We start from the raw sequence: 12,293 nt of genomic DNA, 5'->3' as shown, positions 1-12,293 counted from the left end.
GTCGAAATCGTCACTGTGTATTGCATTAAGCGAGCATTCAGATAGATTATTGGAATAGTATAACAGGATACAAGCGGTAGGTAATGTTTACTACTGAAGGGAGAGCTTTTTTGGTGGAATACGCTTTTCACGAAGACGATCAGTTTAGAGAATATGTAAAACTGAAATTTCAGGCACTGTTTCCTAATTCAAAGTGTCCAAATCGGGATACCGTTCGGGATTTGATAAGTAAATTTCTTGTGGCTCAGTTCACGATGCACCGGGAACAGGTAGGCCTACGGTTTTAACAGACGAAAAATGATTGATGAACTTAAAGTGAATATAATTAATTATGTGTAGACGTGTTGAAGTCTGTACAAAGTTTACTGTTTGTTGTTTTTTATAATATAAGGGTCAGCAGCTGCCAACTTAACTGCTGATGCCACCTCGCGCAGCAGCAGGTAGGCGCTGCGGAGAACATTTCCTGGCGCCCTGTACTAGCATCAGGCAGTGCCTATCGAACAATTACCTTGAGGTATAAGTAAATATGTGTATCAAAACTGAGTGTAGCTAAATTGTGAGTGTATTGTACATTTGTGATTGGTCAATTTTATAGACATAATTTGAGTATAAATGGCAAGACTCATTGGTATCATCAGATGAGGATTGTAGTTTTTGTTTTGTTTAGTTTTGTTTTGGGAGCAAATTCACATAGTTAAACTTACGGTAAATCATCTTAGGCCCCTGTTACAATGAGCAAATTTACAACAACAATATAGTTGGTCCATTATTGGACATTATAAATCCTCAAAGCAGGCATCAGTTTTTTGTAATGAGACAAGGTCTCTCATGGTGCATTGGCACTGCCGGTGGCTCCGGATAGCCTATGCAGTTGCCTCCATGGTATGCACTAGCCATGCGCTTGGTAGATGTGCTATTTAACAACTGATGATCCCGACTTGGCACGCTGGGGCAGAGCGCTTTCAACCAGGAATGGGTTAGCTGGAGGATTTATACTGTCTTTGAATTATGTTACATATTTTGTAATGTTTTTTGAAGTTCATTGTCGGGAATGGTTTATTGTTTTGTTCTCTTTTGTTTGAGTTAACAAGGGAAAGTGAAAATTCTACCGTGTATTCCATTGTGTTAATGTAAACAAGGGAAAATGAAAAACATTATTTCACAAATATGCTTGCGACAGTGATTTGAGATAAAAATGGTTGAAAGTTCTTTCCCACCAAGGTGGGTATTTTACTCGTATCGCCAATGCTGTATTTGTAGATATTGTTTGATGGTATCGAGATTTAATTATGATCCAAAATTTTTAGAGTTACCGTTATTGTATAATAAGCTTGTAATTAAATTTAGGAGGAGAATCTGGTGGACTTTGGCAGCCATCGGACCATGGTGTAGTTTGCAGTGTGCATTTTACAAAAGACATTTATAGAGATGAATTTAAAATAAGGATCTTGAAATAGGCTACATCTCTTCTGTAATTCTTAAGTATCCAAAATATAAGCAAAGAAAATTCGACCCACCAAGGAGACCATTGAAGTGAAACATAGTACTTAAACTTCAGAGACAGCTCGTGTAGGAAAGCTAAAATACCTGTAATCCAGTAATTTATAAAGTAAGTCATGTCAACAGTGAAGCCATTCTAGATCAGGACACTGAGGTTGAGGTTAGAGCAACATCTGTAAATGACAGGCACGATTATAAGAAATTTTGGTCAGCTGCCCTTGTTTATAAAACTGGACAAATTGTCTACTTGAAATAAAGCAATTGCAGGTTGAAGAGTAAAATAAAGATATTGAGGGCCATGATGAAGGAGCTGAGACTAAGTATAAAGAGGCTGGTGAAAGGATTGAAAGTATATAAACGTACAAAAATTAGAAGCTGAAATAGAAAATAACATTAATGCATTATTCCTTAGAGAGCAGTTGCAAGCACAGGAGGAAAATAAACATTCCTGGAGTGAAATTTATTGTTATATACTGTGTGTTGAAGCTTTCATCACCTTATGATTTTGTTCGAAATGGATTGTCGCTTATCCCTACTAGCAGATCAATCCTGAATTGCGTAGCTTAGGTAGAGATGAGTAGACATTTGGTTCATTAATAATTGATGATATGGCGACCTGATGCACATTATGATGGATCAGATGATGCTGTAATAGGGACTGTGGATATTTACAGACTTCAGAAAACTATGAATTTGCAACTAAAATAACCTGTATCATATTCATATTCTGGTGAACCATTTTATAATCCCATTGCACTATTTCTTCACAAATAACATGATCAGTATCGAATTAAAGGAAATGTCCCTTGATGTTGTAGCAGAAGTTGAAGATGCTGGATTAAAAGTGATTAGAATTGTGACTGACAATCCTTATACTAATGTAAAAACATTTTCTGAGCTGTGTGGAGGAAGACCCTGATCAGAAATACTTTACCCTTGTGGATTTTGGTCATTTGTGTGGCTGTTAAATGCTAACAGATGATTACGACAGTAACTTAAAGCATTGAATTTGCATTTTACTCAACTGATATATCCACCGGCCCTACAAAATATTTTTATTTTCGACTAATGAAATCTGTTAACCAAGAATGTTGTTTATCTTGTGGTGGTTCAAAGTTGTTATTGCATGGGTCTGTCTTTGGTTGTCTTATGATACAACAATTTGATCTTGCTATTAGTTTAGTTTAAGAGTTTATTTTCTTTCGTTGGTATATCGTGTGTTTGCTGTACTTCACAAACCTTAATTATACATCTTCTCATTACTCCTTTGTTACATGTGCTTGCATTATCTTTTTCTCGTAATGGCTGGGCCATGTTCAAGGCTGAATGATCCCAATATCCTTTATTTTCAGATAATTTAGCCAATAATAGTGACTCTTTTTGTCTAAAGTGATTCCCTTTACGTGGGAAGTGACTATTTTACTCCTGAAGATTTTGGCACAGTCACAGCTGCTTCCTGTGCATTGGACTGTGAAGAACCTGACATCAGTTACAGTTACGTGTACAGCAGATAACTTGGCGTCATACTTCATGTATGAATTGCACAGAGTCATATTGATATTAAATTATTCAGAATTATTCTTTCTTCCAGGTTTAAGTGTAAAGAAGAAAGATGAATTAATGTCTGATATTTATGTCATTGAAAATCATTTTTTATTTTCCAAAATTATTTTCAAAATTTAATTCTTTTACACTTGACTAATAGTGATACTTCCGAGGTATATTCATTTCTGAAATGCTCATAGTTTCCTATAATAGTGTGATTTTTTAAATATGTGTTAAACTGTTTACGTGTTTTATGTTGTTTTTTTAGTTTGGTTGCAAAATAACAAAAAATTATTTTGAGCTGCTTCGAGCAAACCCCTGCATATAGGCTGAGTGCAAAAGGGTGGTGAATGATGGAAGATTTTTTATAGTATTATGTAAATTAGTGAAGTATTGCACTGCAGTTGCTTTTATTCATTTGGACACAACACTTCTTTATATTTCCACTGAGTCTGTCTGATAGAGCTGGCCCCGTGGTGTAGGGGTAGCATGCCTGCCTCCTACCCGGAGTTCGATTCGTGGCCAGATCAGGGATTTTTACCTGGATCTGTGGGCTGGTTCGAGGTCCACTCAGCCAACGTGATTAAAATTGAGGAACTATCTGACAGTGAGATAGCGGCCGCGGTCTAGAAAGCCAAGAATAACGGCCGAGAGGATTTGTCGTGCTGACCATGCGACACCTCGTAATCTGCAGGCCTTTGGGATGAGCAGGGGTCACGTAGTAGTCCAGGGCCCTTCAGGGCTGTAGTGCCATGGGGTTAGTTAGTCTGTCCGATAGACTTTCAGAATACCTTTCAAGAAATGATAGTGGCCAATCTAAACCTGAAAGAATTTTGTTAAGTCTTCTTTCATTTTTCCCACATTTGTTCAGGTATCCTATAGCAAGGTACCCAAAATCCTGCACTTTAAAAGAAAAGCCCCAATGTTCAGCTCTTAGGATGCTATGAACCAGGTTTTTAGATTTATTTGAGGATTTGGTACTGCTATGCTTTCCTGTAGGATAACTTTCAAGAAAAGTTGAACAGTATAACTACCCTCACCAGCAGCAGCAGACTCAATTATACACTGGAAAACATTCTCACAAATTAAATAAGTTTATGTTTATGAACTTTAGACCCTTACAACAGAAAGTTGGTACACAAAAATTCATGTCAGTTACTACGAACAGCACCAGATTAACAACAATAGACACATACTGTGGAACGAACAGATCAGTATTTAAACAATATTATACCTAAAGCATGGGACAAAATTTGTATGTGGCCAGCCCCGGTGGCTACCAACCTATCATCATCATCATCATCATCATCATCATCATCATCATCATCATCATCATCATCATCATCATCATCATCATCTACTTTCCGCTCCAGCAAGCCGGGTGCGGGTATTTACGAGCTTCTTCCAGTTTGTCCTGTCCATCCATAGCTGATGTTCTACCTTTTGCTGCCAATTTACATCACGTTTGGCAAGTTCTTTGAAAATTTGCTTTTCCAAACTATCACAAGGCCTCCCTCTGGGCCTGTTACCAACAACATTCCTTTCCTAGTATGCTCTTGGGGTCCTAATTGGAGCCATCCTTCTCATATGTCTATACCATCGTAATCTGCTTAATTCTAAGTTTTCCAGCAGGCTTCTGTCCAATCCAAGTTGTTGCCGAATACTTTAATTCCTTATTTTGTCTCTCCTTGTCTTTTGGAGACATGACCAAAGGAACTTGATTTCAGTGGCTTGTAGGTGACTGTGCAGATCTAGTCAACGTTGCTGCTTCAAATCCATATGCTAGAATTGGTACAAGATATGTTTTGTACAGCGTGAGCTTGCTAACTTGGGGTAATGAGTCATCCCAAGGTAATTGACGAAGTGGTAGAAATTTGATGCAGCTTGTATTCTATTGCCTATTTCTTGGTTTATGGTATTGTCAGAAGAAACAAAGCTCCCTAAGTATTTGAAGTTATTGATAATGTCAACTTCTTCATTTTGCACTCGCAGGTGGACGGCTTCAGTATTTCGACTCATCACTAAACCGACGGTTTTAGTTTGGCTGATGATCATTTCCGTTCTTTCAAATTCTTCTTGCCAAAGATCTAATTTACCCCCCCCCCATAGCATAACATTATCAGCAAATACAAGTGCATTTGTTGTCTGATCCTTCATTTTCACTGCTTTTATAACCTCATCCATTATAGTAATGAAGAGAAGTGGTGATAGACAACTTCCTTGTTGGACTCCACTCTTGGTTTCAAAACAGTTTGACCTGCCTCCTTGAATCTGCACACAGCTCTTTGTCTCTCGATATAGTTGTTTTGCTCGAGCTATAATCTCATCTGGCACGTCTTGTGCCTCAGACATTCCCATATGTGCTTACGTGGTACATGATCATATGCCTTCTCAGTATACAAGAATACAACTATAACTGTTCTATTCTTGTCGCAGTATTTTTCAAAGAGCATTCTTGTCAAAAAATTAGGTCTAGCGTTGATCTGTCTGCTCTAAATTCATGTTGTTCTTCCTCAAATTTAGGTTCAACAAATTTTCTGATTTTTCTCTCCAGGATGGTCTCACCTGTTTCTAACCCATGAGATAGAAGGATTACGCCTCTGTAGTTGTTACACTTCTTTTGGTCACCTTTCTTAAATAGTGGAATAATCACTCCTTGCCTACAGTCACTGGGGACTTCATTTTCTTCCCAAATTTTATTTAGTACTCTGTAGAACCATTGTATTCCAGCTTCGCCAAGTGTTTTGATCATATCTGCACTGAACTCGTCCAATCCTGCAGACTTGTTATTGTCTGAAATTAATCCATCTGTCAGTACTGGAATTATTTCTGTATCCCTCAGTGCAAATTTATTTTGGGCCTGGGAAAGAAATTAACACGATCATAGTGAAATGTTCAACTACACAACAGGGAACTATCACTCGTGAAGTAAATAAAGATGGCACCAAGTTCCATTTTCTACTTCAGTCTAATCTACAGATTCTTGAAATTGGTGTTGCACACTTAGCTACAACACTGAAATTCCCCACTTTACTGTAATGATCTGAACTATAAAAGACAATACTGATAATGAACATTGTAAATCTATGTTTCAGTCTCATGAAATTTCTGTATCGTCACTATTAAAAATATTGATCATGGTGGATTTTCTATCCTGCTGAGTATTTCCTGGATATTCTGTAGCAGAGACAGCTGAGTCATATGTTTACACTAAAGATGATGAGAAACCTCTTATATTTTCAGCTGAGCTTGAAATGATATATGATAATCCCAGTGCGGATGAGAATTTCTTAAAGAAATGTATTTAGCTTTTGCTTAAGGAAGTTTCATAGGCCTTAAACTGGTAACTGTTGCCAAAAATGGATTGAAATTATGCAAATCAATAAAAATGTTATGTGCTGAAAACCATACTTAGTGGAAATTGTGTTAAGAAAATAATAGTGTATAAACTGTATTATAATGGTAGGATTAAACAGCAACCACTCACCTAGTTCCAGTAAAGGAATTGTTTCAATTTTTCTAATCATCTACTGTCCCATTGCATTTGAAAACTGGTGTTGTTTTTGTTCCTTGTGTGGAAATGGAACACAACAGCTGATTTATATTCCTTGGTCTTGATACAAAGAGGTGTTGTACAAAATCTTACCTTCTGACCACCATCAGCAGTACTCTATGTGGACACTAAAATTTACTTTTTCATGGCAGATGAACAGGTCAAGTCTAGTTACCACCGACCCCATAATAAAACAGTTATCAGACAGTTTCTATGATGCAGGTTTATAGTCTTTGTAAGTAATGATCTTCAAAGTCCCTTAAATAAGGTAGCTGCAATTATAGCAAGTGGAGCATCAGAAGCAATAATCTCTCTAGTATCAGTTGAAGGTTTGACATCTGTGTAGACAGTTTTCAGGGATGTAGAGTAATATCCTGTTTGGAACAGATAAGTAGCAAATCAGAATGGTTAAATTAGTTACACAGATTTTGAAAGTTCTTATGTTGTACATTTTGACAGGTTATCATCAATCAGTCTGCCAATTGGGGAATTTTGAAACGAGTGTTTATTAACGAATATTGAATTTTCATGACCGCATTGTAATTGAAACTGACTTTCAACCTATTAGGTCGTGTTACGTACATTTAGTACGTGTGGAATAGATGTTAAGTACAGAACAAAAATGACCAATCAGACACCAGTGGCCATTTTTGTTCTGTACTTAACATCTATTCCACACGTAATAAATGTTTGTAACACGACCTAATAGGTTGAAAGTCGGTTTCGAAGTGTTCATTAATTTTACTTCCTTATGTTATAAAGTACAAATATTTTGTTTATACTGAAATTGAAAAGAAAGTCCGGGTAAGGTGAAATTACGATTTATGTAGATATTTTCTAACATAGTGATGATTTTTTTCCTTATTCAATGCCAGGAGTTTTAAATGAAACCTGTCATTTCCTCTTGCTTATTATAATATCATATATAGTCAAGTAGTTATACATATGTGTCTAACCATACTTTTCAATTGTGTAAGTATGTGTTTAACCCTACCTTTTACTTGTGTTTGAATGTATTTTGCAAGTGTGTGATATTCTGTGTTTTTATAGTGTTTCTCACTGAAAGCCATTTATACATTATGAATTGTCCATGTTACCAAACAGAAAGCTTTCTAATGCTTAGTAGATGAACTCATATAAAAAACTATGTAACTTCTGCTGTTGGTATCAGGGTTAGCAAAGTAACTCATGCATCAACAGAAACACTTCAAGGATTAATTTCCTTGCCCATTCAACTTGCAGCCCTTTGGTATCATGAAATGTAATTGCTATCTCCCTAATCACTCTTGATTGATGTCACTATAGTAGGATTCACTTAATTCAATCTTCATTCTTAAAAGTATGCTTAATTTGGCATTGTTTATAAAGTTGGTCATTCTTATTCTCTCCACAAAAGGGAGAAGTTTTGCATTCCTTTCATCATGAACTCGTGACAAGTAAGTTGTAAATTTTCTGTAGTTCATTGATGATATCTCAGCCTAGAACAAATAAAAGTTAGGCTCGAAGAATGATTGTATGGTCCCATTCTAGTCTTTACCAACATGTCCATGAAATTATTCCAAAGTTGGTTTGAAGGATTAGTTCTGCTTTTGTTACTTGCTGTTAAAAGATGGCAATTTTAAAAGGCTTGATAACCTTTTACTAATTTTGATTTTCTACTAAAATTTTACAGCATACTAACATTTTTCAAATCAGCAGTGTTGTAACTGTTCAATATAACTGTATTAGAAGGATGGCCTCTTCTGAAATGTCACCAAGTGGTATGAAATGTCACTTAAGTAGACATCTCTCTCACATGTTTGAAGTATACTGTATATCCTCAGAATACGTTATAGTTCTTTTTTTGTAATATCTTCCTGCCAATCTGGTAGTTTTTTAATGTTGCCAGGAGATAATCTCACAAAATTAGTAACACTCCTGAAAATCCTCAACCTGTTTCCAGTCATTCAACTGGGTCAGGAATGTATACCTGCCAAGTATTCCGGTTTTTCTGTAAAGTGTACGGATTTTGAGTGTGTTTAATGGTTGTACGGATGAACAATGTTATTGTATGGATTTTGAATATCCACCCTTGTTATCGCTTTCTGCAGTCAAATCAGATTTGTTTGATTTTTGATAGTAGCTGGTAATCCGAGATGCAGTGTTTGAAATTCGAGCGGTAAATGTATCGATTATCACCGTGCTTTTATCACCTGTTTGACCTCTACTGCTACTTCATTCACTGAAATGTTCCCAAACAAGTAGCAGGGTGTGATTTTGAAGAAAATAAATCGGTGAAAAGTAGGAGTCTGTGAATTTATATATAGACTAATAACTTCAGTAACTGCACCATGCTTTGTAGCAGCTGAAAGGCTTTGTTTGTGTGTGGGTGCGAGTAACATTGGCAGTAGTTCTGAAACTCGTGGCATTGTGTGACGAATTTGTAAATAATTTAGTATTTTTGGTGGTGTTTGTAATGAGTTCAACTAAGAAACAATATTATCAGTCTTTTAGGGAGTTCTGCTGAATTTCCTTGTTTTATACGATGACGGAAAGGCACAACATTCACATTCTGTTCCATGTGCTCATGTGATACAAACATTTCTCACAGAGGAAGAACAGACTTAGTAAATCACATTAAATCTGTTAAACACATCTCCAATACAAAATTTAAGGATGACAGTCAGAAAATTAATTTGTTTTTTACCTCTTCTGGAGCCAACCTTGATACAGTAAGAGCAAAATCCTTGTTCACTCAATTTTTAATTGAACATAATATCCCGTTAGCTGCTGCCGATCATGCTGGTGCTCTGTTTAAGTAAATGTTTCCAGGTTCAGAAATTGCAAGAAAATATGGCTGTGGTTGTATGAAAACCACACGCATTTTAAACAAAATGGCTATGGATTCAAGAAGTGAACTCATTGGTTACATGCAACATGAAACATTTTCTTTAGCTACGGATGGAAGCAATAAAGTAGTAATGCTAAGCTTTACCCTATTGTCATCACCTGTTTTATGGCAAAGTGGGAAAAGATAGTTAGCTCAGTGTTGTCTGTCCCAGCCTTGGTGGGTGATTCAATGGGACGTAATATTGGTAATTTGGTAATTTCACAGTTAGAGTGTTACAAAATACCAATTCAAAATTGTGTAGCATTCTGTTGTGACAATGCTCCGGTCATGATTGGAAATAAGAATGGAATTATTGCTGTTTTAAGGGAAGTACAGTCATCTGTCTTCATACTGGGTGCTCATGCCATTTGATTAACTTGGCTGCTGAGAAAGGTGCAAGCAGTTTTCCTGTTGATGAACTATTAGTCGACATCTTCTATCATTTAGAAGAGAGTTGTTAGAGGAAGGAATACCAAACCCCATGGCACAACAGCCCCGAAGGGCCATTGCCTACCAAGTGACTGCTGCTCAGCCCGAAGGCCTGCAGATTACGACATATCCTGTGGGCAGCTCAACGTATCCTCTTGGCCGTTATTCTTGGCTTTCTAAACCAGAGCCGCCATCTCACCATCAGATAGCTCCTCAATTGTAATCACGTAGACCGAGTGGACTTCGGACCAGCCCTCAGATGCAGGTTAAAATCCCTGATCTGGCCGGGAATCGAACCCGGGGTCTCCGGTTAAGAGGCAGGTATGCTACCACCACACTGTGGGTCCGGCTTAGAGGAAGGAATGCCTTAAGAAATTCCAAGAGCTTCACAACAAGGAAGCGAAGAATATACTGAAACATATTTGCACAACATGGCTATCGTTAAGAAGATGCCTGCAGAGGCTGTTAGAGCAATGGGATCCACTACTTGGTTTCCTTCCATATGAGGTGCTTGTTAATGTTCATTGTGCACCAACTACTCACTTAACATCATTTACGATCCCAAAAGCTGAGCCTGGTAGTTCCAACACTGTTTGTGTACTGTGCGAACAGTTCGCAGTGTTAAGTGAAAACAGATAAGCACTCATCAAGATGTAACTTTGTGTAAGTATTTAATTTCAGGGGTGATCATAAAATATATTTGACTTGTATTAGTATTGTTTGCAATCTCCCCCTTGCCGTCCTTGCGAAGCATGCGCATGTTGTTAATATTTTTCTGCTTTAGGATCTTCTGGATTTCTCTTTTTGAAAGTTGGCAGGTATGGGAATGGAATGAATGAAGCCCTCTTCTAGTGGTGAGGATAGGAATTGTGCCAGCTGACGAAGCCTGTTGCACTCTTATGGGGCAATGATTAATGACTGACAGATAAAATCAAGTGATATTGGAAAGTGTTGCTGGAATGAAATATGACAGGGAAAACCGGAGTTTCCAGAGAAAAATCTGTCCTGCCTCCGCTTTTCTCTGCACAAATTTCATATGGAGCAACCGGGATTTGAATCACCGAACCCAGCGGTGAGAGGCCTGCGTGCTGCCGCCTAAGCCACAGCGGCTATAACACTCCTTAAAATTAAAGGGAACCTTCTTATAATAACTGCCTCGTCCAAAAACTCGGTTTCATTTCAACCTGTGTTCCAATTCGTAAGTGATTAAAAATTTTTTTTTGCCTATTCCTCCACCGTGTTCACCAATAGCCTTTTAAAAGGTCACATAAATGAAACTTTGTTCACAAATTATTTTATAAATGTTTTCTAATTTCCCGTGAACTTAGCCTTATGTTTGATGTCCCACTAACTCGTACAAGTTTGTTTGTTTTTGTTTTTTTGGTTTTTTTTTTCAATGAAGGAATTAGGAAAAGAAAAGGGCTTAGCCTTAATTTATGTGCCCGGTGTGAAAATGGGAAACCACGGAAACCATCTTGTGGGCTGATAAAAGTAGGGGTTCAAAGCCACCATCTCGTGAATGCAAGCTTAGACCCATACCACCCAGCCAACTCTCTAGGTTTGCAAACTTTGATACCAGAAGGACATATAATATCTAAATAATTTGTTATTTAATTTGCACACAAAGTTTTCTAGTGCAAGTTTTCCTTTTTCCATGATCCCTCTTGCTTGGCAAATTTCTCAGTGAAAGATCACTGCTTGAACAGATATTCTGGTAGATTTTTGAGATCTTGACAACAATGCAATAGAAAATAATACTGGGTTAGTAACCTATTACAGGTACCAGAACATAATGCTCAGTCCTATTCTTAACATGTTACAATAATAGGACATAATGGGGAAGGGGTGGGGGGGATATTGTGAGGTATTTTTCCTTGCCTTTTATGATATTAGTTATTTTGAGATCGATAATAATTAATCTGAGATTGAATGTAGTTTCTCTGCCTGTGCTCAGTTGCATGCTTTGTTGCCTGCACATGATATAAATTAAAATATCCCTGAGTCTATTCTACATACACTCTGTTCATTCTTCTTTCTGAAATTTATTTCATATTATATGTTTAATAACCAGCATAGTGCACTTAATGAAGATAACAGCTGCTTTGTTTTTACTTTCAGGAAGTCAAATTTTGTTAGAGAAACTTCAAAAATTCAAGCCCAAAATAGCTGTATTTAATGGAAAACTGATATTTGAAGTATTCTCAGGAAAAAAGGACTTCAGTTTTGGAAGACAGCCAGACTTTGTTGATGGTACAAATACAGTAAGTATATAAATGAGACCTGAATTATTAAATGTACATATTTCTAAATGTATAGAGATGATGTTTATACCCTATTCCACTCTACATACGATTTTTATATGGCTTCTTTCTTTTTTTTTAAAGGTGCCTACTTGTC

General features: G+C 37.0%; 1 protein-coding gene across 6 annotated transcripts in view; it reads left to right on the top strand.

Annotated features, from left to right (window-relative positions):
* Tdg (Thymine DNA glycosylase) overlaps positions 1 to 12,293 on the top strand; it is a 538,298-nt gene that overhangs the window by 489,533 nt on the left and 36,472 nt on the right. For all 6 annotated transcript variants that reach the window (XM_067141146.2, XM_067141144.2, XM_067141143.2 and 3 more), the window contains one exon: positions 12,015 to 12,157. In XM_067141146.2, coding sequence (XP_066997247.1) covers positions 12,015 to 12,157 — 143 coding nt within the window. The remainder of the gene's footprint in view (positions 1 to 12,014; positions 12,158 to 12,293) is intronic.

The sequence above is a fragment of the Anabrus simplex genome, chromosome 2, assembly GCF_040414725.1.
Source record: "Anabrus simplex isolate iqAnaSimp1 chromosome 2, ASM4041472v1, whole genome shotgun sequence".
In the NCBI taxonomy this organism is placed as follows: domain Eukaryota; kingdom Metazoa; phylum Arthropoda; class Insecta; order Orthoptera; family Tettigoniidae; genus Anabrus; species Anabrus simplex.
Note: the sequence above shows the minus strand (reverse complement) of the source record. Positions and strands in the feature narration are given on the sequence as shown.